Source organism: Salvelinus namaycush, chromosome 7 (genome assembly GCF_016432855.1).
Source record: "Salvelinus namaycush isolate Seneca chromosome 7, SaNama_1.0, whole genome shotgun sequence".
NCBI lineage: Eukaryota > Metazoa > Chordata > Actinopteri > Salmoniformes > Salmonidae > Salvelinus > Salvelinus namaycush.
Genome location: NC_052313.1, coordinates 40,851,451 through 40,876,005, shown reverse-complemented (window position 1 = coordinate 40,876,005; position 24,555 = coordinate 40,851,451). Strand labels below are relative to the sequence as shown.

At 42.6% G+C, this 24,555-nt stretch overlaps 1 protein-coding gene across 1 annotated transcript; it reads right to left on the bottom strand.

The window, feature by feature from the left end:
- Positions 1-398: 398 nt before the first annotated feature.
- LOC120051238 (follistatin-related protein 1-like) lies at positions 399-21,365 on the bottom strand. Its single transcript, XM_038997992.1, has 11 exons — positions 21,233-21,365; positions 21,068-21,124; positions 8,632-8,733; positions 8,308-8,437; positions 8,004-8,039; positions 7,522-7,652; positions 6,649-6,767; positions 4,383-4,495; positions 3,664-3,774; positions 3,279-3,379; positions 399-2,446 (listed from the first exon to the last, which is right to left on the bottom strand). Exons 1-11 carry the CDS (start codon positions 21,233-21,235, stop codon positions 2,405-2,407), a joined length of 945 nt encoding a protein of 314 aa, XP_038853920.1. The 5' UTR covers positions 21,236-21,365; the 3' UTR covers positions 399-2,404.
- Positions 21,366-24,555: the final 3,190 nt, after the last annotated feature.

Below are 24,555 nucleotides of genomic sequence, written 5' to 3'. Positions count from 1 at the left end.
AATCATAAAATACATGTGCAATGATACAATGACCAATATAAACTGGGTGGTTTGAGCCCTGAATGCTGGTTGATTGGCTGAAAGCCGTGGTATATGAGACAGTATACCACGGGTATGACAAAACATTTATTTTGTACTGTTCTAATTACATTCGTAACCAGTTTATAATAGCAATAAGGCACCTCGGGGGTTTGAGGTATATGGCCAATATACCACGGCTAAGGGCTGTATTCAGGCACTCCGCATTGCGTCGTGGATAAGAACAGTATTTAGCCGTGGTATATTGACCGTATACCACACCCACCCATACCTTATAGCTTAAGTATCCAAAGAACACACGCATGAACACACACATTCAGTCAAAAGTGTATCAGTAAAAATGTGCTTAACCATTCCAGTACGTCTATTAAATGTATTTATTGACATGTATAAAGCTTGCATACCTTTTTGACAGTACAGTAGTGTTAATAATCAACAGGGAGTAAATGTTTTATTGAAAGTCTACTGTAACAGCGAACAACGTGAGCTGGTATTATTCTAAAAGTGAGACAATAAAACATTACAAACAAAAGAAACACAGGCTTTTAAAACTTCAATTAGACCATCCATTTGGCATGGTTTCATAGTGTCAGTCATTGCTCTAAGAGAACGACAGCAGGATGTCCCATAGGTCTTAGTGGAACATTTAAGGCACTGAATACCACACATTATAAAGACATTGAAGTGAGATCCACCACATTCAAATATTGACATGCAGGACATACAGCTCTGAACAAAGGAAGGAAAGCTCAAGTCTAAGCTGTGAACCTACTTTCTAAAAGTTACTACACATACTGTACTTCAGGTATCTTGCATTTGAACTTTGGTTTAAGTAATGCCATCTAAAATGTGTTTTTTAAAGTGGTTGTTTTGGCAGTTTTTCCCAATCCTTGTGCCTAACAAAGTCATCCAATCCAAGCACCTATATCCTGAGAGACCGACATGCGTCAGCTTCCAAAAGAAACGGATTGCAGTGCTGTTGGCAAAGCATGCACAGATGATGTATGTCTCAGACGGGACCAGACAATTATGTATTTCAAACTAGTAGGAGGGACCCATAGCACTGGAGTACTTGTGTTATCAAGTACTATTAGTACTATTAGTTAGTCCATATCTGCAGCATCCTCGAAATATTTCCCCCTGAACATTCTACAATTCATCAACTTTATTGCTGGGTTTGAGGAGACACAGGCGTTATCACAAACTCTCCTCGCAATACAGTACTGTCACTACAGTGATTCAAACAAGCACCGTCTATGTGGTTTGGTAGCCTGGATCCATACTGAATTCTTCAGTTTCACTTCACAATCCAAAAAAGTATCCAGGGTAGTGTTTTGGCATTAGATTCATTTTATGGCGTAATAACTCTACAACCTCATGATAGAAAAGCCATTTGTAAATAGATGAACAACATTACCTCATCAGTGTAGACACGTAAGCCTACAGGTTGAACCCTAGCATCATCGCTTTACCTTGAAAAAGCAGGAAACCCTGCACACATCTAATCATAGATTCTTGTCATATTGTTGGTGCATAGACAAGAAAATAGAGATGGTATACATGTTCTTGTCTAAGACTGAGTGCGGACACTCTTCATTTTCCTTTTCCTAACAGATTGAACCCTGGCACCATCAGATGTTATGGGTCAGTCGGTTTTACTGTATATATTACAGATATGATATGAGTAGTTATACTGCCAGGAAAGTGTAATCGCACTGTTGATGGATTTACAATGGTATTCAGGTACATTTACAACTCAGCCATGTGTTCATCTTTCATGTGATTTACTGGCCCTATAAAATACCCAGGTGTCTGGAAGAGCACCCTGTAAGGTCAAAGCATCTGATTATGCTTTCTCGCTGGATTGCTTATCTCAATCCTCTGTGATGTGGTTGGGTATGTGACGTGGCCACTGTGAAGTCATTTTCTGCGAAAAGTAGTTCTTTACAACTTGTGCTTTCTTTATAGCTCCAATTCCCACACTCTTCTCTTTTCTACAGATGAGCTAATTTGACTGACAGAAACAACAACGAAAACAACAAATTAACTCAAATGAATACAAATATTAACCCACCACTAGGTGATGGGGATTCTTACCAAGGCTTGGGAGTGTTACTCAAATAGGATAACAGTACTGTGTTTGTAGGTACACACAAGTCAACTAGTCTCCCCTCTACACAATAATATTATAATAGACATTGGTACAGTTTTTAAATCTTAATAATTCACATTGTAAAATATAAAAACTAAAAACAAGTGATGCATTTCTTTAGTAACAGTACAAGCTCCAAAGCTTCAGCCAGATAGTGATTGTTGATGGTGGGACTGAAAGAGGGCTCTCTCTCTCTCTCTCTCTCTCTCTCTCTTAAATGTCCTTAGTGCTCACTTTCATCTTCTCCACAGTTTCCTAACAAGAGTTAAAGGAACAAGATTATTGGCTACTGTAGTACAAGTACAGTTATGATACACAGTGTATACAGCATGGGTTCATATCGTTTTTCCCTCTTTAAAATACATTAGCTGCTCTTGATTGAGCTTGCCTGACACAATGGAACCAATGAAATAGTCCCAAATGTGCAAACCCCGCCAATCTGGCACCTCAGGCAGGCACAATCAAATGCGCCTAGTACTAAAAATAAAGCAAAACCTATGTCTGATGTACAGTAAAGATGCAGCTAAAAAGTGAGACATACCTAGAAGCATGGGCATGTAAACTATGACAAATATAGGCTCTGGTTATTACAGTAATTGACTCATAAAGTTCTAAGTACAGGTGTGTGTGTTGTATAAGTACACAGCCTCATTGACCTATACTGTTACTTAAAGGGGCAATCCACAATTAAAACAATAACACTTCTCAAGTGTTTCGGTTAAAAGCTGAGGGATGGGCTGGAGAAATGTACTGTAACCACTCTCAAATTCATAGACAGAGCTATGGGTGTAAGGACCGACCATCCATGATATCAGAATTAAAGTTTTAACCATGTTTTAAGGCGATACAATGTTTGTGTACACTTACTTTTCTCACAAAAATTGGAGTAAAACAAGCTTATATGTTGGGTTCGGATGGATTGTGACAGTTGAACTAAGCTCATGAGGCATTTACAAACTATACTCTTTAAGAATCAATGGGTACATATCCTTAATTTCTAAGTCCAAAAATTGATGTCGCAACTGCAGATTGCCCCTTTAACAAGTAGCAGTGAAACGTCATGTGCTGTTCGTGGTGCCAGACTAACCTGATGTTTGTTGAGCTCAGCCACTCTCCGTGTCCACTCCTCCTCTGTCATCTCCTGGTCAGCACCTTCAGTCTTCTCCACAGCAGGCACCTTATCTGTGCCTGCGGGGAGGGAGAGAGGAATAAAGAGAGAGAGAAAAAGAGAGAGAAAAAAAGAGAGAGAGAATAATAAACAGAGGAGGGGGGACAGAGGAAGCGAGACACAAGCCAATATGGACAGAGATAGAGAGTAGCAAAGAGAGAGATAAAGCGAGGGAACAAACATACATAAATAGAGAGAGTGAGAGAGAAAGAACATAACTAATCTAAGCGCAAAATCCCCTCACACAATGACCCAGATAAGTAAGGGCCTACTATAACGGCAGGTGTGAGACAGCTAGTCTCACCTTCGCAGGTCACAGCTGTGCAGACCCAGTTCCCACAGGCACAGACACAGCGGTTACACTCCACCTGAGTCTCTGCCCCGTCCTCATAGGTCTCATCCTCCAGGGCACACTCTACAGGAAGCAGGAAGTGGATAACAGGAAGTTAATGGACATCACAGGAAATTACATGTTGATCAGTAACAGCACAGTTTTCAAACCCAGAGATGAGAGTGGTCAATTCTTTCGGGAGCGCCTTCCGAAGCAGTCTCAACGGACCAGACCGGGTTTTGGGAAATCAGTAGGAGAAAATTCTTCCTTATTTGTACATTTTCTTTAAATCCTACAGTAGATTCGAGCCAATGTTTGAAGCTGAACATGTCATTACTACAACTTTGTGAAAGTGACAAACTGACACGTTTTCATTTTCGTAAAAAACAACTTTATATCGAAGGAATGCTTTTGATTTGATGACCTGCACATCGTTAGACCCGATGATGTGTTTCTGCGCATAACCTTAGATAGCCTACAAGCGTAATCTGGGATTTTGATTGGAGAAGCAGTTTCTGGACATCTTCATGTATATTTTCTTTGGTAACAGTATTTTATTTATGAACGTGTCTTTTTTGGTGTGTTTTTAAAATGGTCTAATAATCAAATCACTTTTTTTTTTCAACGTAAGGATTGAACATTGGACATAAAAAAACATACCAGGAAGATACTGTATATGGTGTAAGTCTTACTTCTCTCTGGTGGGTTGAAGCCAGGCTTGAAGCAGTTTAGGAACTCATCGAAGCTCAACTTCCAGTCCGTGTTCTCATCTGAGAGCTCGATGAGGGCATCCACACACAGGCTCCTAGTGACCAACAGGAGAGGTGTGGGAATTAACAATAGGGCCAATAAGACACAGGAGGGAAATAGAGTAAAACAGACTACTGTTACCCTCATTTCACTGGAGCTATATACAGCGTTGACAAAACATTATTGAGTTGCACCCCAGCCCCTTTTGCCCTCAGAACAGCCTCAATTCGTAGGTGCATAGACTCTACAAGGTGTCGAATACATTCCACATGGTTGCTGTTGACTACAATGCTTCCCACAGTTTGTGTTAAGTTGGCTGGATGTCCTTTGGGTGGTGGACCATTCTTGATACACACGGGAAACTGTTGAGCGTTGAAAAACCCAGCAGCGTTGCAGTTCTTGACACAAACCGGTGCGCCTGGCACCTACTACCATACCCCATTCAAAAGTATTTCTGTTTTTTTATTTGTAATACATTTGCAAACATTTTTATAAAACGGTTTTGCTTTGTCATTATGTGTAGATTGATGAGGATTTTTTTCATTTCATCCAATTTAGAATAAGGTTGTAACATAACAAAATGTGGAAAAAGGGAAGGGGTTCTGACTACTTTCCGAATGCACTGTAAATGTTCCTCAATGTTCCTTAGACTGGGCCTAAAACAAACCACGCCTAAACCAAACCATGCCTCACTATTTTGTTTTTGGCATCTTTTGAAACTAATACATTGGAATGACAATGACCACAGGAGTAGGCAAGACAGCACAAACAGATCTGGGATCAGGCTAATGCCTGTCCAGTTGCCCTTTAACTCTGGTCTATCTCACAGATGACCCCAGATAGCCAGCCGGCACACATTGGGAGGAAGGTTCCACACATGAATGAGAGTTGATACTGCCCAAATCCCCGTGTCGCTCTCTGCGCTCGCTCCCAGACCCATGATGCATGGGAGAAGGGTATGGTCCCACGGGACAGCCAGTGTTGTGCCACTGAGCCCCAGCCCCATTGCCGCCCACACCCACCACCACTTCCCATCAAAACAAGCCGCCTCACCATAACAGAACTGGCAAAACAGCACTTTCAGCCCCCCCCAAATCACCCGTCCCCCTACCCCAACCCCCGTACACCCTGTCTCGAGGTCACCATGTAAACAACTGTGATATAACAAATCTACATCACTCATCCTAGTCTTATCAATGACATTCTTGATGATTCCATACAGTCACAACTGTAGAAATCTACAGCACACTCACCATGGCTGCAAAGGTGCAGCAGGGTGGTTAGACACTAACAACTGAACAGTTCAACATCAGAGTTAGAAAACTCTTGATAAGGGCAAGAACTGAACAACTGAATTCTACAGAATGTGATTAGCATATATTGATGTATTATACAGGCTGCCATTGCTTCTGTATACGGTAGTTTTATATCAATATGGCAATAACTGATTCACTGAAAGAACTCAATCAAATACCTATTAGCAGTGCAAGCATTAGCTTCATCATGGCCTTTCCATTGCTTTCAATTGCTCCATGTACTCCATGTATTTAATTAAATTAGTGTTAGTCTCAGAAAAATGGATATTTAACTTATTTTGAAGTTACGTCCCTGGTTAGGTGCTGGAAATTAAAACCCTGTTAATTTGCTTAGGGAGCTCATTAAGTGCTGAGCCCCAGTCATAATATGAGAATGTGTTGGTGGAGATAGCTTCTCTTCTCTTCAAGCAGCGATTGAAAACAATGATGGCAAGGTACAGTCACTAGTCTTTTTAGTAAGTACTCTTATTCAACACAGAAATACACCGAGATATAAATACACCGAGATACCAATATGTTGAGAGACAAGCAACCATGACGCTGCTACTACTTGAAGTGAATGCACTGCACTAAGCAAATATCAGTAAGTAACACTATAAGTAACACTATATTATATGTCTAAACATTCCCACGGACTCAAAACGTCTGGAATTTAGTCAGGACCATTATGACATGATTATAAGACATTATAATCGGGTCATACTTGCTCGTGACTTACAGTGCATTATCAATAACCTTTAGAATGCATTATAACTGCAGGCTTTACGTGAAGTGTTACCCGATTATGGTCTGGGCTCAGTGAGAATCGACCAGTGGGCGCAGCTCATCTGAGCTGGTCTGTGACGAGTGACAACTGTGCGCTACTGACTCTGGGCCAGTGGTCGGGGCTCACCTGAGCAGGCGGTTGTTCTCCTCGTCGGCATATGAGGTAATGTTGATGGCTGTTTCGTTGTGCTGGAGGAACTTAAGGAACTCAGTGGAATCCAGCTGGGAGTCTCCATTGTCATAGTCCTGTAGGAATATTCATTCATACATTTTTATTTTGAGCCTATGAGGATGCAGGAGATGTGTTTTTTTTTTGTGCAGTTCCACTATGATTATTTTTGCTTTATGGAGTATGAAAATAAATGGTGGAGATGACCATCAGAGCTCTATGGGCTTTCTGTGAGAAGTGTTAACCACACAGGCAAACAGTGGGAGATGATATTGACTCTTTGGGGGGCCAGAGCAGGAGAGCTGTTGCATAACTGCTGTTATGTGTTCAAGTGCTGGGCAGTGGGAAGAATGTTAAACAGTCTGTTCTTGCTGTGGGGCCTTTTTTGTGCTGTGAAGCTTGGCCCACAGAACAAACCAAAAAAACGAACTGACAGAGGGGGAGAACTCTGTGAACTTTCAACAGATTCTGTCTCAGTAGAGCTGCTGCAAGTGAAATGTATCATTCTGCTGCTTACGGAGTCATTAAGTAGTCCATACATGCTAACGGATTGTAATCTTAGCCGTTTTATTAAGATGAGGACAGAGGAGGACTTTCTAGAAGTACAGGACTAGAAATAAATACAACTCCATTCCACTTTAAATAATGTGAGCTGTTCGGTACTTTCCCCTGCAGTTTTCCATTATTTTACAGCAATAGTTAAACTATGAAAGTATCATTACCTCTCCACACACACACACAGACACACACAGACACACAACCACACACACACACACACCTAACCACCCACCCACCCACCCAACCCCACAAACACGCACAAGTCCGACCTACCTTGAAGTACTTGAGCAGGGTGTCGGAGAAGTTGGAGCCCTTGGCGAACCAGCCGTCAGGGACCACCTCATTCTGCAGCCACTGGATGACCCGGCTGCGCAACTCGTTCCTGTTGGCCAGGTAGCACACGACTACACAGGCAGAGAGGGAGAGAGTAGAGAGGGTCAGTACTGCAGACAGCTGAATGATTATACAGACTCGCTAATATTTACCGCGTGTTTTTACTGGAACTAAATATGTGAGAGTACTGCTGTTTGTGTGTGTGTGTGTGTGTGTGTGTTAGGGGGGCTGGGTGTGAGTGTGTATGTGTGTGTTTCCCTTGAGCGCATAGCTGTCATGTGAAAGTGTAAAGGAATATCCAACAGTGTATCTTCCACAGTGCATGCAAGGATGGTATAAAATGAACATACTGCTATTATTAATCAATTATTCATTAACCTCTCTGAGACAATGGGCCTCATGACCTTGAGCAGTATACTTACTTGGGCTAGCAGCAACAGCTTTGTCTGTCTTTTTCTCTGAAAGAAATCACAGCACAATCAAAACAACTGCAAACACTTCGCTTAATCTCCTCTTTATTGCAGAATGTTCCTTAGAACACAGAAATAGAACTCCCAGAACAGACGTTCCATTCAAGGTAATGCTCTGTGATGGGAAGACCAGCAGTCATATTGAGTGTACATATGTGTTTCATTGAAATGTGCATGGTCTGAGGGGCTTTGTCCATTCTAGTAATATATTTCTATGCCTTAAGACAACCCGGGGATTCTTTTCAGGGTCCCCTACCTTCACAGTGTCCGTCGTGGTACACCTGGATCTTGAGGCCGGTCAGGCAGGCGTCGCGGTGGAGCTCACAGTGGTTGCGGTACGTCTTACCATTACTGCCACACACAGAGCGCTTGTGAGGTTTGCATTGCTGAAGACAGAGAGAGAGAGAGTACACACGTTTTCAATCTGTGCAGTGAGACATTTGGTCTTTGCCAGGAATGTGTATGTGTGTGTGCATGTGTGTGGGTGTGTGTGTATGCGCGCATGCATGCGCGTAAGTGGATATGTGTTTGTGTGAGCGCGTGCATGCATGCCTGTGTGTGTGTATAGGCTAAGACTCACCTCGATGCACAGGCAGGAAGGTTCCCCTTTCTCTGTCACAGCACACTCCCTGCCAGCCCCACAGAATACATTGGCACACACCTTGGACTTGCTCTTCCCCTCCTACAGGGACACAGAGACACAGAAGACATGGGAGATTATACAGCTGATGCCTTCTACTTGTGTGATGATGTCTATAAACACAAATGAACATCTCCTCCCGCAAAGAAATTGAGATTACATGACACTTCTTACATGCATTCTTCTAATCTACATGATCAGAAAGATACAAGGAAACACTAAGGAAATTCACAAGAATTAACAGTAATAAGTAATAGGGAAGGGTCCTTCTTTACTGCTGTAAGTAAACTACAGAGCGATCTCATTGAAGGTGGGTATCGCCATCTAGTGTTGACTAAAATAGCTAGATTTACAGGTATAACATTCGACCGGAATGCAATCATTTTAGGTTTATTTGAGCAATATGCATTATTATACAGCTCCTGAGTAATGTTAGATTTGGAAAAAGGGTGATTTTACTGGAACCTGGTCTACTTGGCTTGAGTCAGATAACATTGTATTTGTAAAGACTGCACAATTAAATCAATAAAATAATATAATATTATTGACATTGATAATTTTCTGCTGTGATCACAAGTAAGTGACCACATTTTACTCACTGGCGTATAAGACAGACAGACAGACAGACAGACAGACAGACAGACAGACAGACAGACAGACAGACAGACAGACAGACAGACAGACAGACAGACAGACAGACAGACAGACAGACAGACAGACGTAGATAGATAGATAGATAGATAGACAGACAGACAGACAGACATGAAGGCTGTCACTAGATGGCGAAATGCCCTTCACTTCCTAGCGGTAGGGTTTTCTAATGTGTATACCATTACTGTAACACCCTGATCTGGTTCACCTGTCCTTGTGATTGTTTCCACCCCATTATTGTTTCCACCCCTCACTTATTATCTCCGGTGTATATATCCCTGTTTTTCGTGTCTCTCTGTGCCAGTTTATCTTGTTTGCCAAGTCAACCAGCGGTTTTCCTTGCTCCTATTTTTCCCCAGTCTGTTTGTTTTCTAGTCCTCCTGGTTTCGACACTTGCCTGTCCTGACTCCGAACCCGCCTGCCTGACCACTCTGCCTGTTCTGACCACCAGCCTGCCTATCCCCTTGTGCTGTTTTGGACTCAGATCTGGTTTCTGACCCCTGCCTGGCTTGACCTCGAGACTGCCTATCGCCTGGTACTGTTTGGACTCTGACCTGGTTGATGAACTCTCGCCTGTCCCCGACCTGCCTTTGCCTACTCCCTTTGTTATAATAAAAATCGGAGCTCCACCATCTGCCTCCAGTGTCTGCATTTGGGTCTCACCTTGTGCCCTTATAATTACGTTCTGTTTCAGATGTCTTGATATACAGTATGTTACATTTTAAGAAACACTACGTCATTTCAATATATATCGTTTTTTACACTCAAACACATACACAGCAACATTGAGAGAGAGAGAAGTGCGTTGCCCTTTTGTCTGCTATCTAAATCCCCCAGACTGCTTTCCAGACCCTCAGTTGCAGATGGAAGTCTGAACAGCCCGTTGACCTGTGACCTTTCATTCACAGCGAGGGCCGCTAAGCCACAGTGACTTTAGCAAAACAATGTTTCGGCAAATGCCCTCCCACACGCATAGTGACACATGTTCTCTCAGCCAACGCAGTCAGACAAAAGACACCCACATTTTATAGGGCAGATGGTAGACAGACAGACACTGGAATAATATGTCATGGAGTGTCCAGGTGACTGAAGAACACAAACAAACCCACACATACACTACTGTTCAAAAGTTTGGGGTCACTTAGAAATGTCCTTGTTTTTGAAAGAAAAGCTAATTTTTTGTCCATTAAAATAACATAAAAATCATCAGAAATACAGTGTAGACATTGTTAATGTTGTGAATGACTATTGTAGCTGGAAACGGCTGATTTTTTTAAATGGAATATCTACATAGGCGTACAGAGGCCCATTATCATCAACCATCACTCTTGTGTTCCAATGGCACATTGTGTTAGCTAATCCAAGTTTATCATTTTAAAAGGCTAATTGAGCATTAGAAAACCCTGCAATTATGTTAACACAGCTGAAAACTGTTGTTCTGATTAAAGAAGCAATAAAACTGGCCCTATTAAGAGTAGTTGAGTATCTGGAGCATCAGCATTTGTGGGTTTACAGGCTCAAAATGGCCTGAAACTCGTCAGTCTATTCTTGTTCTGAGAAATGAAGGCTATTCCATGAGAGAAATTGCCAAGAAACTGAAGATCTCGTACAACGCTCTGTACTACTCCCTTCACAGAACAGCGCAAACTGTCTCTAACCAGAAAAGAAAGAGGAGTGGGAGACCACGGTGCACAACTGAGGAAGAGGACAAGTACATTAGAGTGTCTAGTTTGAGAAAGCGACACCTCACAAGTCCTCAACTGGCAGCTTCATTAAATAGTACCCGCAAAACACCAGTCTCAACGTCAACAGTGAAGAGGCGACTCCGGAATGCTGGTCTTCTAGGCAGAGTTACAACGAAAAAGCCATATCTCAGACTGGACAATAAAAATAAGATGGGCAAAAGAACACAGACACTGGACAGAGGAATATTGGAAAAAAGTGTTATGGACAGACAAATCTAAGTTTGAGGTGTTCGGATCACAAAGAAGAACATTCGTGAGATGCAGAAAAAATGAAAAGATGCTGGAGGAGTGCATGACGCCATTTGTCAAGCATGGTGGAGGCAATGTGATGGTCTGGGAGTGCTTTGGTGGTGGTAAAGTGGGAGATTTGTACAGGGTAAAAGGGATATTGAAGAAGGAAGGCTATCACTCCATTTTGCAACGCCATGTCATACCCTGTGGATGGAGCTTAATTGGAGCCAATTTCCTCCTACAACAGGACAATGACCCAAAGCACAGCTCCAAACTATGAAACTATGCAAGAACTATTTAGTGAAGAAGCAGTCAGCTGGTATTCTGTCTATAATGGAGTGGCCAGCACAGTCACTGAATCTCAACCCTATTGAGCTGTTGTGGGAGCAGCTTGACCGTATGGTACGTAAGAAGTGCCCATCCATCCAACTTGTGGGAGGTGCTTCAGGAAGCATGGGGTGTAATCTCAGTTTACCTCAACAAATTGACAACTACAATCGCAAAGGTCTGCAAGGCTGTAATTGCTGCAAATGGAGGATTCTTTGACGAAAGCAAAGTTTGTAGGACACAAATATTATTTAAATGAAAAATCATTATTTATAACCTTGTCAACGTCTTGACTATATTTGCTATTCATTTTGCAACTCATTTCATGTATGTTTTCACGGAAAACAAGGACATTTCTAAGTGACCCAAAACTTTGGAACGGTAGTGTATATAACATATGGCACCAATATGTTATTATATTTTCTATGCATATATGAGGGGGTTCCAATGGGGGACCATGTATAGACTGTAGCCTGGTGTCACAGATATGACAGGCATGACTGGGGGTCAGAGAGCACCAGCTGCCTGAGCCTTGTGACCCCCGACCTCTCACCATTGATATTTTGGGGTATTTTATTAGGATCCCCATTAGGGTCCACAAGGCCACAGCTACTCTTCCTGCCAGGCCGCACAGCCCTACACAGCCCTACACAGCCCTACACAGCCCTACTTCCCGGGAAATGATTAGTAACAATCATAAGTACCTGCTGGTATATCACTGCTTGGCTGGCATGTGTTTTGAGATTTTCACAGACAAAAGATATGAAGCCTTGTGTAATCTCTCTCTCTCTATATCCCTCCTTATAGAGACATAATCACTCTTTTATACATAAGCTAAACAATCAAGAGGGTTTGCAGTTTTTTGATTCTATTGGTTCCATTGAGTTAGGCAAGCCCAATCAAACCCAACATTTGAAATTCTCTTGAATACTATTTGAACCTAGGTCTGACCCACACATGCACACACTGGCATTAACAGTATGTGCACACTCTAGCACGCACGCACACACACACACGAACACACACACACACACACACACACACACACACACACACACACACACACACACACACACACACACACACACACTCACACTCACACTCACACTCACACTCACACTCACACACTGTACGATATGCAGGTCAGGCCGAGACCCCCTGTCTCAGGCATGTTATTTTCATTAGTCCACGTGAAGACTTATGTTAGGGTCGGTCCACAGGCCAAGAACTGATGGTAAAAAATACTTCCATCTTCGAGTTGTCTAACAGAGGAGCTGTACAAACATCAACACACACACACACACTTGAACACACACACAGATTTGCATTCTCAGCTGGAGTGTCTGGTCTGGTCTGGACTGACTTCTCTCTCTGTGTGCCCAGAGGGAGATGGATAGCGTGAGTGGAAGACAACAAGAAGAAAGACACTTCAGGGAAACGAGGGCGCAAACATTCCCCTGCAGAGCCAAGATGAGGAATTTGGGAGCATGTCCAACCTGTGACTCTCCCATCCAATCCTAACTTGTTTTATAGGGCAAAGTCAAGACACTGAAAAAAGAAAGCTGTAAGTCAGGGGCATACCAAACCAATCATGGCTTTAATAGCGCTAGAAGAACCAATCAGTTGGGGATAGAGCCTTCCATCTGTTTTCCAAGGAACCTCGTTTCTAAATGACCTACTTATCTGAGTATAACTTAACTCCGGTTAACACCAAATGCGACACTCTCTCATTGACCTAATACCAAAATCCCTCACTTTTTGATATTATTTTTCGTGGACAGATTTTGGGCAGAGTAAATGATCACGCATCGCCTCTTCCTCTCTGGTGTATCCAGTACTGGAGACCCATAACAGAGACGGAAAAGGAAGCGAGACACCCCAATCGCTGTTTTTTTCCCTGTTTTTTTTTCTGGTTCAATGAAAGTCACTGAACTAACCAGACCAGACCCAGCTGCTATTGCATTGGTGTCTATGGGAGACTGACAACTTTTCCCCCAATGGTAAACGGCCTGAGTGAACTATCTTCATTTATCCACCATCTTTGCCCATATGGCTCAAACAGAGGAAGTGAGTGTGAATGGACTGTGAGCAAAACATAACGGGTACACAATTCTACACCACACTGCCTACATGGCTTTCACAATAAAAACCTTCTGGCTCCACCAGCACCTTCTGAGGGGCCTCAGGGGAAGATGTTAGAATGGCTACACAGGTATAACTGTTTCTGCTCTTTATTTCACAGCCGCTTTGGATTTTTTTGGAGGGAGAGGCCTAGAAGGGGCCAGGCAGGAAAGAACACACAGGGAACAGTGATTACTTTAGCAGAGAGACAGACAGCAAACACGGGCCTGGTCTGGTCACTCCACAGGGTGAGGAGAGCAACTGTGTTCTCCAACGGTGGTAAATATTCAAACCAGTGCCAAGACTAAAACTCCATAATTGAGTTTGGGATGTACTGTAGTGTGGATGACCACGACTTACACTAAACTATGGCTAATGACTATACATTGTCAGACAACCAAAAGGTCAATTTATTGGATATATGTTGGATAATGGTATTTTACCGACAGAATGAACTATAAGGCCAACACTGAGTTTCTGTGAGGTTCATACCAGCAACACAGAGAGTTACTAGAGACCCGTAGGTCTCAAACACAGGAAGTGAGTGTGGACGGACTGTGAGCAAAACACAATGAGTGCACAATTCTGCACAACAGTGAGTGATCCCTTTGGAGAGACCTTCCAGCGCCCAGCTGTAGACAAGAAACAGACCTAGTCCCAAAAACAAACAAACACGGTTTTCTTCGATTCAAACAAAGGAAGTGTCACTTTCATCATCCTAATTGGTTGATAAACAACAATGTTAAGGTTTGAGTTATAATAACCTATTACTGTATTTAGGTCATTAAGATGTCATATTGGAAGAAAATACTCTCTCCTTTCTGTTCTGTGTGTGTGTGTGTGTGTGTGTGTGTGTGTGTGTGTGTGTGTGTGTGTGTGTGTGTGTGTGTGTGTGTGTGTGTGTGTGTCTGTGTGTGTGTGTGTGTGTGTGTGTGTCTGTGTGTGTGTGTGTGTGTGCGTATGCATGGACTACTTTGCATGAGTAATGGAAAGATACCGTTCAACGACAAACCAAAGTCACACCCTAGGTGTAACTTCAAGATCCTTCGTCATCAAAGCTTCAAAAGCCTTTACATAAAATGTAATTGCCGATGTCATACTTTTCTTTGAAAGCCAGTAAAAAGGCTGTAGAGGCTGATTATACTCTATGACTAATCTTCCCAGCTGGCTGACTGCTGAGACCTTTAATTCTGAGGTGCTTCCAGAAGAGGAGTGTGTGTAATGTCTATACTTCATAACTCACCAAGACCCAAATCAGAGGGCCCACAGTGGACTGAACATATGAGTCACATTAGTCCTTTGCAATCAGACCAAAAAAGAATCGAGATGGAGGCAGAGGAAATGTTGTTTTTGTACCGTAGCCCTGTCTCATGTAAGGCTATGTCTGTGGCTATTGGGGAAGGGGGCCTTATACATCTAAACAGAAGGACAAACAGCAAAGAAAGGCCTCTTGTCTCCCTGCAGAGAGAATATACAGGTAACTGCCAACGTAGTATCTTAACAGAGCAGAACAGAGCCAGAACAGTTTCAAAGCACCTCAGCATGAATTCTACAAGTATCTGGAACTCTATTGGAGGCATGCGACACCATTCTTCCACGAGAAATTCCACCATTTGGTGTTTTGTTTCCGGTGGTGGAAAACGCTGTGTCAGGCGCCAATCCAGAATCTCCCATAAGTGTTCAATTGGGTTTAGATATGTTGACTGAGACAGCCATGGTGTATGGTTTACATTGTTTTCATGCTCGTCAAACCATTCAGTGACCACTCGTGCCCCGTGGATGGGGGCATTGTCATCTAATGGGGGCATAGCCATGGTAGCCAAAATAATGTTGCCCCTGGCTAGCCGTAAAAAAACTACTATGCCGTCTGGTTGGATAATATAAGGAACTTTAAATGATTTACACTTTTAATGTTGATACTTAAGTATATTTTAGGAATTACATTTTACTTTTGATACCTAAGTATGCTTAAAACCAAATACTTGTTGACTCTTAATTAAGTAGTATTTTACTGGGTGACTTTCACCTTTACTTGAGTCATTGATTATCCTTGATTTTTCCAGCAATTACGTTCCATACAGCACATAACTTGAACTACATGTAATTGCAGAACAACTTCAAACTTGTCTTATCCATCTACATAGGACCATGATTTTAGTTTAAACTACACGCACAAATAAATCAATCAGTTAAGTCGTGCCTTAATAAGTGTGTCTGAAGTGAACAGCATTCTTTCCCTCTATCTCCCAGGTCAGGCCCAAATGAGAGAGCTCACCCAACATACCAGGCATTCCTTTCCAGGTCAAAGGCCTGATTCGGGGGACTGCTCACCCAGACAAACCCTCTGACTTCCAGGGCCATGAACGCGCGCTCCAGCTGTGCTGACCCATTTAGCACTTGCACAGCCCAGCTCTTGCTGCTTAGCCTGCACACACACACACACACACACACACACACACACACACACACACACACACACACACACACACACACACACACACACACACACACACACACACACACACACACACACACACACACACACACACACACACACACACACGTTGTGATAATATCGTATCGAGGGGTCCCTGGGAATTCCCAGGCCAAATACACATGCACGCACAAGGGTCTGAGCTGTGTGTGAAACCATCACCATGTTGAGAAGTAAGCTGCTGGGGGGGTAGGGGTGGAGGGGGTGGGGTCAGAGGGCTCTGATCACGGAGGAGGTGACCCTGTGTGGCCCTGACTTGTAAGAGGACATCTGGCCTGAGGTGGCCCAGCTGGGAGTGAAACTTTGTAAACTCCATATTAGTCTTTATGAGACTTCTTCGGGAAGAAGCAGCTGCTTAACCCCAGGTTTAGTGTTCACTACTTACGAGACAGAGTCGGGATTAGAAGGCACTAGCACAAAGTGATTCTTTGGCATGTGTGACTTGTTAACCTCTCAGTGTTAGACCCTGACTCAGGCATCAGATAGGTCAATAGGTACTAATAATAGTCGCTGTGCCCCCCTAAAATGGTACCTGACAAAGAGAATTGAGTCAACGCATACATATTTCAATATGTAATGAACCCCAGTTCTTTCTAAAGCTGGCAATGAGTTTTGTTCTACTTTCTTGTTTTGTTTTGCGTTCCCAACAAGCAGTATGCTTGCATAAATAAATAAAAACATGGACTCCCTGAACATTTCGTCAGAGCGTCCTGCTCGGACAAAAACATGCGTTTCACATGAAGCTTTACAGAGCTAGGAGGGCGTTAAGGTGGGCAGTGAATTCCTCCCAGGCTTTCTAACCCAAGAACTCACATCCTTTTTCTCCACTCACACATTCGACCTGAGCACAGACAACTCGATTCCGTGTTTTAAAAACTTCTGATACAAATTCTATTTGAAAACGCCCTTTCTGATTCTCCCTCTTTTCTAGTTCTCTTCACAGATCTTCTTGGAAGTTGCGTCTGTAACAGTATAGCTTCCGTCCCTCTCCTCGCCCCTACCTGGGCCTGAACCAGGGACCCTCTGCACACATTGACGACAGCCACCCTCGAAGCATCGTTACCCATTGCTCCACAAAAGCCGCGGCCCTTGCAGAGCAAGCGGAACAACTACTTCAAGGTCTCAGAGCGAGTGACGTCACCGATTGAAACGCTATTAGCGCGCTAACTAGCTAGCCGTTTCACATCGGTTACACGTCTGAATTTGCAGTGTCCTAGCTGCTGCTGTAGAACTTATTCTCTTTATTTGTCTGTCGCTCTAAAAGGAGCATTTAAATAATTCCATGCATTTAAATTAGAATATTGGTAGATGCATTTGCATCATGCATTATGTATTAAAAGCTTTCATTCATGAGATCTTGGAGGGGTTATAAATTCCACAGCATTCCACAGGATCGCATTCATTATTTGATGGTCTCTGACAAATTCAGGAGGGAGGAAGTTCAAATTCATTCATAAATTAATTCATTAATTCATTCACCGTATTAAAAGTGATTGGTTTAGATAGAGCGTCTCGTTCCTAACGGCTGTTTGAACCAATAAAAGCCAAGGTGATGTCATGAGCAAAAAGGCGGGCTCTAACAGCCTAATCAGCCTATAGCCTTATTGTTTCAAGTTCATTCTCATGCTAGGTGAATGTCATTACAGTGCTTCTCTCATCCACCCAAAAGCCTTGTATATACCATCTCCCATAAATCCTTGGGAAGCTCAGTCCATTCAACTCCTCTCCCCCGTCCTCCCACCCTCTTTTCCCGGCTAGTCTCTCGACTAACTCTCATCGCCTATATCACTCTCTCCCACTCTTGTTTCTCACTTCTTCATCCCACTCTCTCTCTCTCCCACCCACTTTCTTCCTCCCTCCTGTCTCAATCTCTTCTTTTTCTGTCTATAACTCATCTCCCTCTACCCCCTCTCTTCCTGGCTAGTCTTGGCTGGTGCTGAGTGGTGTCATGGCAGAACGGGCTTGTTCCTGTGTTGCTCTGTGCAGGCGGAGAGGGTGAGCTAATGGCTGACAGATGTTTAGAGGAGGAGGAGAAGGAGACACACTCTAGGAAAAGGCATGCATTCTTAAGCAGAGCACTGTTCCAATCACACACTCTTGAGGAGGGCCAAGCTAGCACACTTAATAAACGTATAAACTGCCATAAACAGCTATAAACACCTATAGACCATTGTGTTAATACAAGACAACCTTGCTGTAAATAGCCTTTCTGCACTGCAAGGTTGTGTTTATCAGTTGGCGGTTATGCACTCATTTGTGCTGTGTTCCTTATCAGCCGTCCAGGCAACAGCTTCAGTCATCCAGATCACATTTTGAGACTAATTGCCCCCTCTAATAGGGCTAGAAATCGGCTGGTTTTCTCTCTGTCTCCTTCTCTCTCTCCCTTTTTTTCTCTCGCTCTATGAATCTGGGAAACATGCCAGCCAGGGAAAGAGCGAAAACTAGGCAGAGACAAAAGATAAAGAAAGAGAGGGGGAAACCTTAAACTGGCATAAAACACAGTGAAAAACATAAATATTTCCCTTAATGAGCTTCACAAGCTGCTCTGTGTAGGAGAGCAAACAAGCGTTTCCACTGAGGGCATTGAGGATGGCTCTGAAGTAGTGCCAGAAGTCAGGGAATGGGTGCACTGCACCACACCACACGCCTGTCAACCACAACACACACACACACACAATAACCATGTTCACAAAACAAGAAGGAAGAAGGGAGGGAGAGAGAGAGAGGCAGTTGGATCTCCTCATTGTCTAAGGCGCATCTGGCTCCTCAGCCATCACACATGCCTGTCAGATCCCAGCCTGCTCCACTCTGACCCCTAAACCATGAACCCTGGCCTTCAATGTAGGACCGGCCCAAAGGACATACAGCAGTAAATTCAGTCTGGTGAAGGACAAACAGCCACCATGGCTCATATCACCATTATGGGCATCATGGTACTGCCTATAATGCTTGCTTTTAGATTACAGAAGGACTGTGCTACCAGTCAGTAGCTGGTACCTAAAGCTATTTTTCTTTCAGACAACAGTCAAAGGTTATGGAGCTATGCCCTACTTCCAACAACACATTGATTTTCCATTCTGAAATCGATAGAAAATGGCCCTGTCTGGGTATCCTTTTTCAAGGGCCTTTGCAACAAATACAGCTTTTAGTTTGAGAGATTTGACATGTATTCCTCTAGTGCTGTTACATGTTCATGTCCAGGGTTGGATAACTCAGTCCCTCAGGCTGGCTGGGAATGAACTAACAGGGCCTGGGAGGGCATGGATGAAGCAGGACAAACTGTACACAGCTGAGACCATGTTGACACTCCGTGTCCACACTAACAGATTACAACTGAAATGAGGACATCTGAAATACCAACCTAGTTTCTGCTTTTGGAGCAGCATGTTTTAAAAAAACATATTCAATGATACTCATTCACTACTATGGTATTCAAAAAGTCAACATTGCCGTTGCTGTCTGCGCCACAGTATAACCTGGAGGGAAACAGGTAGGAAAGGAGGCTGGCTTTGAAATGAACCTTCAGAAATCTAAACCAACAACTGGAATATCCAGACAGACAGAGCAAAATGATTGAACACAGCAACCACTTTTCCTCTTTCTTCCTTGTCATGACTGCATGTCTTTGGATGTTGAGGTCTAGGGCATGTTCTCTGACTCAGTGTACATGCGCAGCTAGATGAGGATATAGACACACACAGGCACACACACACATACATCCAAATATAGAAGATGTGGCCCCAGGGCTGTAGATGAAAAGACTGACACATCTGTCATCTGCGTTTGTCAACACCTAAGAGCTGCCAAGCTGTGTATTTCACAGCTGTTTAAACAGGTAAAGATGGTTTAAAAAACACACACACAAATACATAGTCTAAAAAAAACACCTGGAGTCTTTCATTGCAGGGAACTGGTAGTGTGTGTGTGTGCGCGCGCGCATGCCTACGTTTGTGCATGTGTGTGTGTGGGCGTGCACGCTTGCCTATCTGCAGTGCTTGTGTGTGTGTGGTTGAGGTGTGACAACAACAAAATTCCAATTGTCTGTTATATTGGTCTATTTTCTCTGAGACCATCAATCACCTCTCTGGCCACCACAGCACAAGACCAGTTCATTAAGAAGTGCCATGAACCTAGCCAGAGCCTCCAACATGTCAACAACACTACACTGGTGGTCAATGACCAAAGTGGCCACCTCTACAAACAAGTGTGAACAACTGTTCCTGCATGGCAACCAATCAGAAGTAGTTTACAGGAAACTACCCCCCCCCCCCAAAAAAAACTCTAAAAAACTATGCTGAAGTGAAGTACATTCAACAGCAGTGATCAGGATTTGCTTGATGTAAATGGCAGGCATACAGCACGTTAATTATCTTCTAATGTTCTCTAAAATATATTACATATCAAGTATGTGTTATAAAGACGTTTCATAGAGATACTGACGGTTTGGAGCTAATTAGAATAGGCTGCTATTTCATTGGCACATAATGTACACACAACATGCACTCGAAGGCACTGGTTTGGTGAATGTTGACATTGCATCTTTGAAGCTGGACAGATGTGCAAGGCTCTGCCTCTTCTTTTCTGAACTCTTTGTCTTCTTTAAATTACTGTGTACACGTACACACATCAGACGGTCCGAAGTTAAATTGACCAATCAGACAAGCACGTTACTGTTGGATTATGTACAATAGCCAAATAATGAAAAAGTATACAGTTGAAAAAAAAGGAAAACATTCGTTTGTCAACAGACTAATCGTCCTCTAGAGCGTATATATTTTTTTACATCTAAATAATAAAAAGCATTTACCTCGGCATGACAGCAAACGACTGCGACTAGTAGACATAAAAGGACACTTCGGAACATCTGCAGAGAAAACAAATAACACAGTGACGGCTTGACAGTCAAAACAAAACTGAAGAAACTTAAGTATTGATGAAAACTAAGATGTTGTCCTTTTTTCCGAAAACTTACCATGTTAGCGGGTGATGACCCAAAGGCAGAGGAAAGACGGCAGTGTTCAGACCGAGACAAAGGAGGATAGGAAAATTAGATTGGCGAAATTTGAGCACCACGAAGGAATTTCCCCCGTCTGTCTCCCCCCTCTCTGACTTGGCCAATAGCGCTCGAGGCACTCGAAGCGGGACTGAGCAACAGCAGCAAGAAGTGAAGTGCTCAAGGATGGACAGATGACGGGGAGAGAGTTGATTCAAAGTTTAATGTTTTCCAAAAATACATGTGCCATCCATGGTTCCTTAGTTGATTTACTGTGTAGGTCTAGCCTACAGTTGAAGTCGGAAGTTTACATACACTAAGGTTGGAGTCATTAAAACTCGTTTTTCAACCACTCCACAAATGTCTTGTTAACAAACTATAGTTTTGGAATATCGGTTAGTACATCTACTTTGTGCATGACACAAGTAATTTTTCCAACAATTGTTTCCAGATTATTTCACTTATAATTCACTGTGTCACAATTCCAGAGGTCAGAAGTGTACATACACTAAGTTGACTGTGCCTTTAAACAGCTTGGGAAATTATAAAATGGCTTTAGAAGCTTCTGATAGTCTAATTGACAATATTTGAGTCAATTGGAGGAGTACCTGTGGATGTATTTCAAGGCCTACCTTCAAACCCAGTGCCTCTTTGCTTGACATCATGGGAAAATCAAAAGAAATCAGCCAAGACCTCAGAAAAACATGTGTACACCTCCACAAGTCTGGTTCATCCTTGGGAGCAATTTCCAAATGCCTGAAGGTACCACGTTCATCTGTACAAACAATAGTACGCAAGTATAAACACCATGGGACCACGCAGTTGTCATACCGTTCAGGAAGGAGACGCGTTCTGTCTCCTAGAGATGAACGTACTTTGGTGCAAAAAGTGAAAATCAATCCCAGAACAACAGCAAAGGACCTTGTGAAGATGCTGGAGGAAACAGGTACAAAAGTATCTATATCCACGGTAAAACGAGTCCTATATCGACATGACCTGAAAGGCCTCTCAGCAAGGAAGAAGCCAGTGCTCCAAAACCTCCATAAAAAAAGCCAGACTATGGTTTGCAGATGCACATGGGGACAAAGATCGTACTTTTTGGAGAAATGTTCTCTGGTCTGATGAAACAAAAATAGCTGTTTGGCTATAATGACCATTGTTATGTTTGGAGGAAAAATGGGAGGCTTGCAAGCTGAAGAACACCATCCCAACCGTGAAGCACGGGGGTGGCAGCATCATGTTGTGGGGGTGCTTTGCTGCAGGAGGGACTGGTGCACTTCACAAAATAGATGGCTTCATGAGGAATGAAAATGATGTGGGTATATTGAAGCAACATCTCAACATCTCAGTCTGGAAGTTTAAGCTTGGTCGCAAATGGGTCTTCCAAATGGACAATGACCCCAAGCATACTCCCAAAGTTGTGGCAAAATGGCTTAAGGACAACAAAGTCAAGGTATTGGAATGGCCATCACAAAGCCCTGGCCTCAATCCTATAGAAAATGTGTTAGCAGAACTGAAAAGCGTATGCGTGCAAGGATGCCTACAAACCTGACTCAGTTACACCAGCTCTGTCAGGAGGAATTGGCCAAAATTCACCAAACATATTGTGGGATGCTTGTGGAAGGCTACCCGAAACGTTTGACCCAAGTTAAACAATTTAAAGGCAGGGCTACCAAATACTAATTGAGGGTATGTAAACTTCTGACCCACTGGGAATGTGATGAAAGAAATAAAAGCTGAAATAAATCAATCTCTCTACTATTTTTCTGTCATTTCACATTCTTAAAAAAAAGTGGTGATCCTAACTGACCTAAGACAGGGAATTTTTACTAGGATTAAATGTCAGGAATTGTGAAAAACTGAGTTTAAGGTGTATGTAAACTTCCGACTTCAACTGTATAGGCCTACCGGTATGGGTTTGATTTCCGACCCATACCCTTCTAGCACAATACCTCAATCCCCCCCTTTGATTTAGTTACACATTTTAGATATCCCGATATTGATAAGAAATTACCATAACAGACACTTTTATTTTAAAGACAGTGGTATTTTAATGGCTAACATAAATAGGAAACAAATAAAAATATTTACAGGCTACACCAAAAGTTTTCATTCATACAAAGTGTCGGGTAAATTGCCACGGTAGATTTGCAGTGGTAAATGAGGAAATACTTGATTTATGTTGTATGGAATGCTTGTCCACTAGATAAATCACCCGTAGTCTGTTAAAAAGGACTAAATAGTTCCGAAGATAATACCAACCAGAGGGTGAACATATCTTAAAGGACTTTGGTTGCAAGAAGGACTGAGGTAACACTTACATAATATTTTAGGGAGCAGTAATGATGTGACCAATAAAGGCTGCAATTGAGATCAGTTTTGTGGGTGAATTTCACACGAAGTGATGGTTTAACAAAACATCAGCTAGCGATAATCTCGTGCCATTGATGGTTAATCTAGTGCCATAGATGGTTGCAATAGGCCCCTTGTTATTTGATTATATTCCAATAATAAAATATATGCCATTTAGCAGACGCGTTTATCCAACGTGTTCTGTAGGCTACCCGTTAGCCTAACCATATAATGAAAGGTGGTGTTGACATGATTTGGGCCATTAGTTGATTGACAGATGTAGTTCTACTAAGTAGAACGATAAACTTTACTCCAGAGTGGATGCTCGCCCATGTTATATGGTTAGGCTATGTATAAATATTTCTTCAGCTATTCAAACCCTCCTGCTGCAGGATTGTTTCCTCCTGCTATGAAACAGGCCAAATTAATATCCGACATCTGTGTGATAAAATTCCACCTGTTTGCGTTTCCATTTCACACACATCTTTAAAGGATAAATACATAGGAGGTCTATACAACATGTTAATTTATATTTGTACATTGTAAAAAAAAATAAGTCAAAGAGGTTAATGGCCTTGTCAAATAACTGGCATGTGCCTCCTGAGTGGCTGCAGTGTTCTAAGGCTGCCAGGTGGCATACACCACTAAGGCGGTAAACTCGGAATCTTCGGGTTGCAGTAACTGGGCGTTAGAGGGAAAAACGATTCACTTCTGGTTGCATATGTGACGAAGTGGATGATTATTATAATAATGCATATAATATATTATACATTTAAATGTACACGTCTATGTAATACAGCCTATATAATTAACATCATTATTATCCATGTATTTTTGTCTATATGGCTGAAGAAAGACTTAGCTCCTCATTACATTTATTCTTAATCTTCATTTTCAAGGCGTTGGCTGCACTTCCCTTCGCAACACACTAACACAAGAATTATAATTCT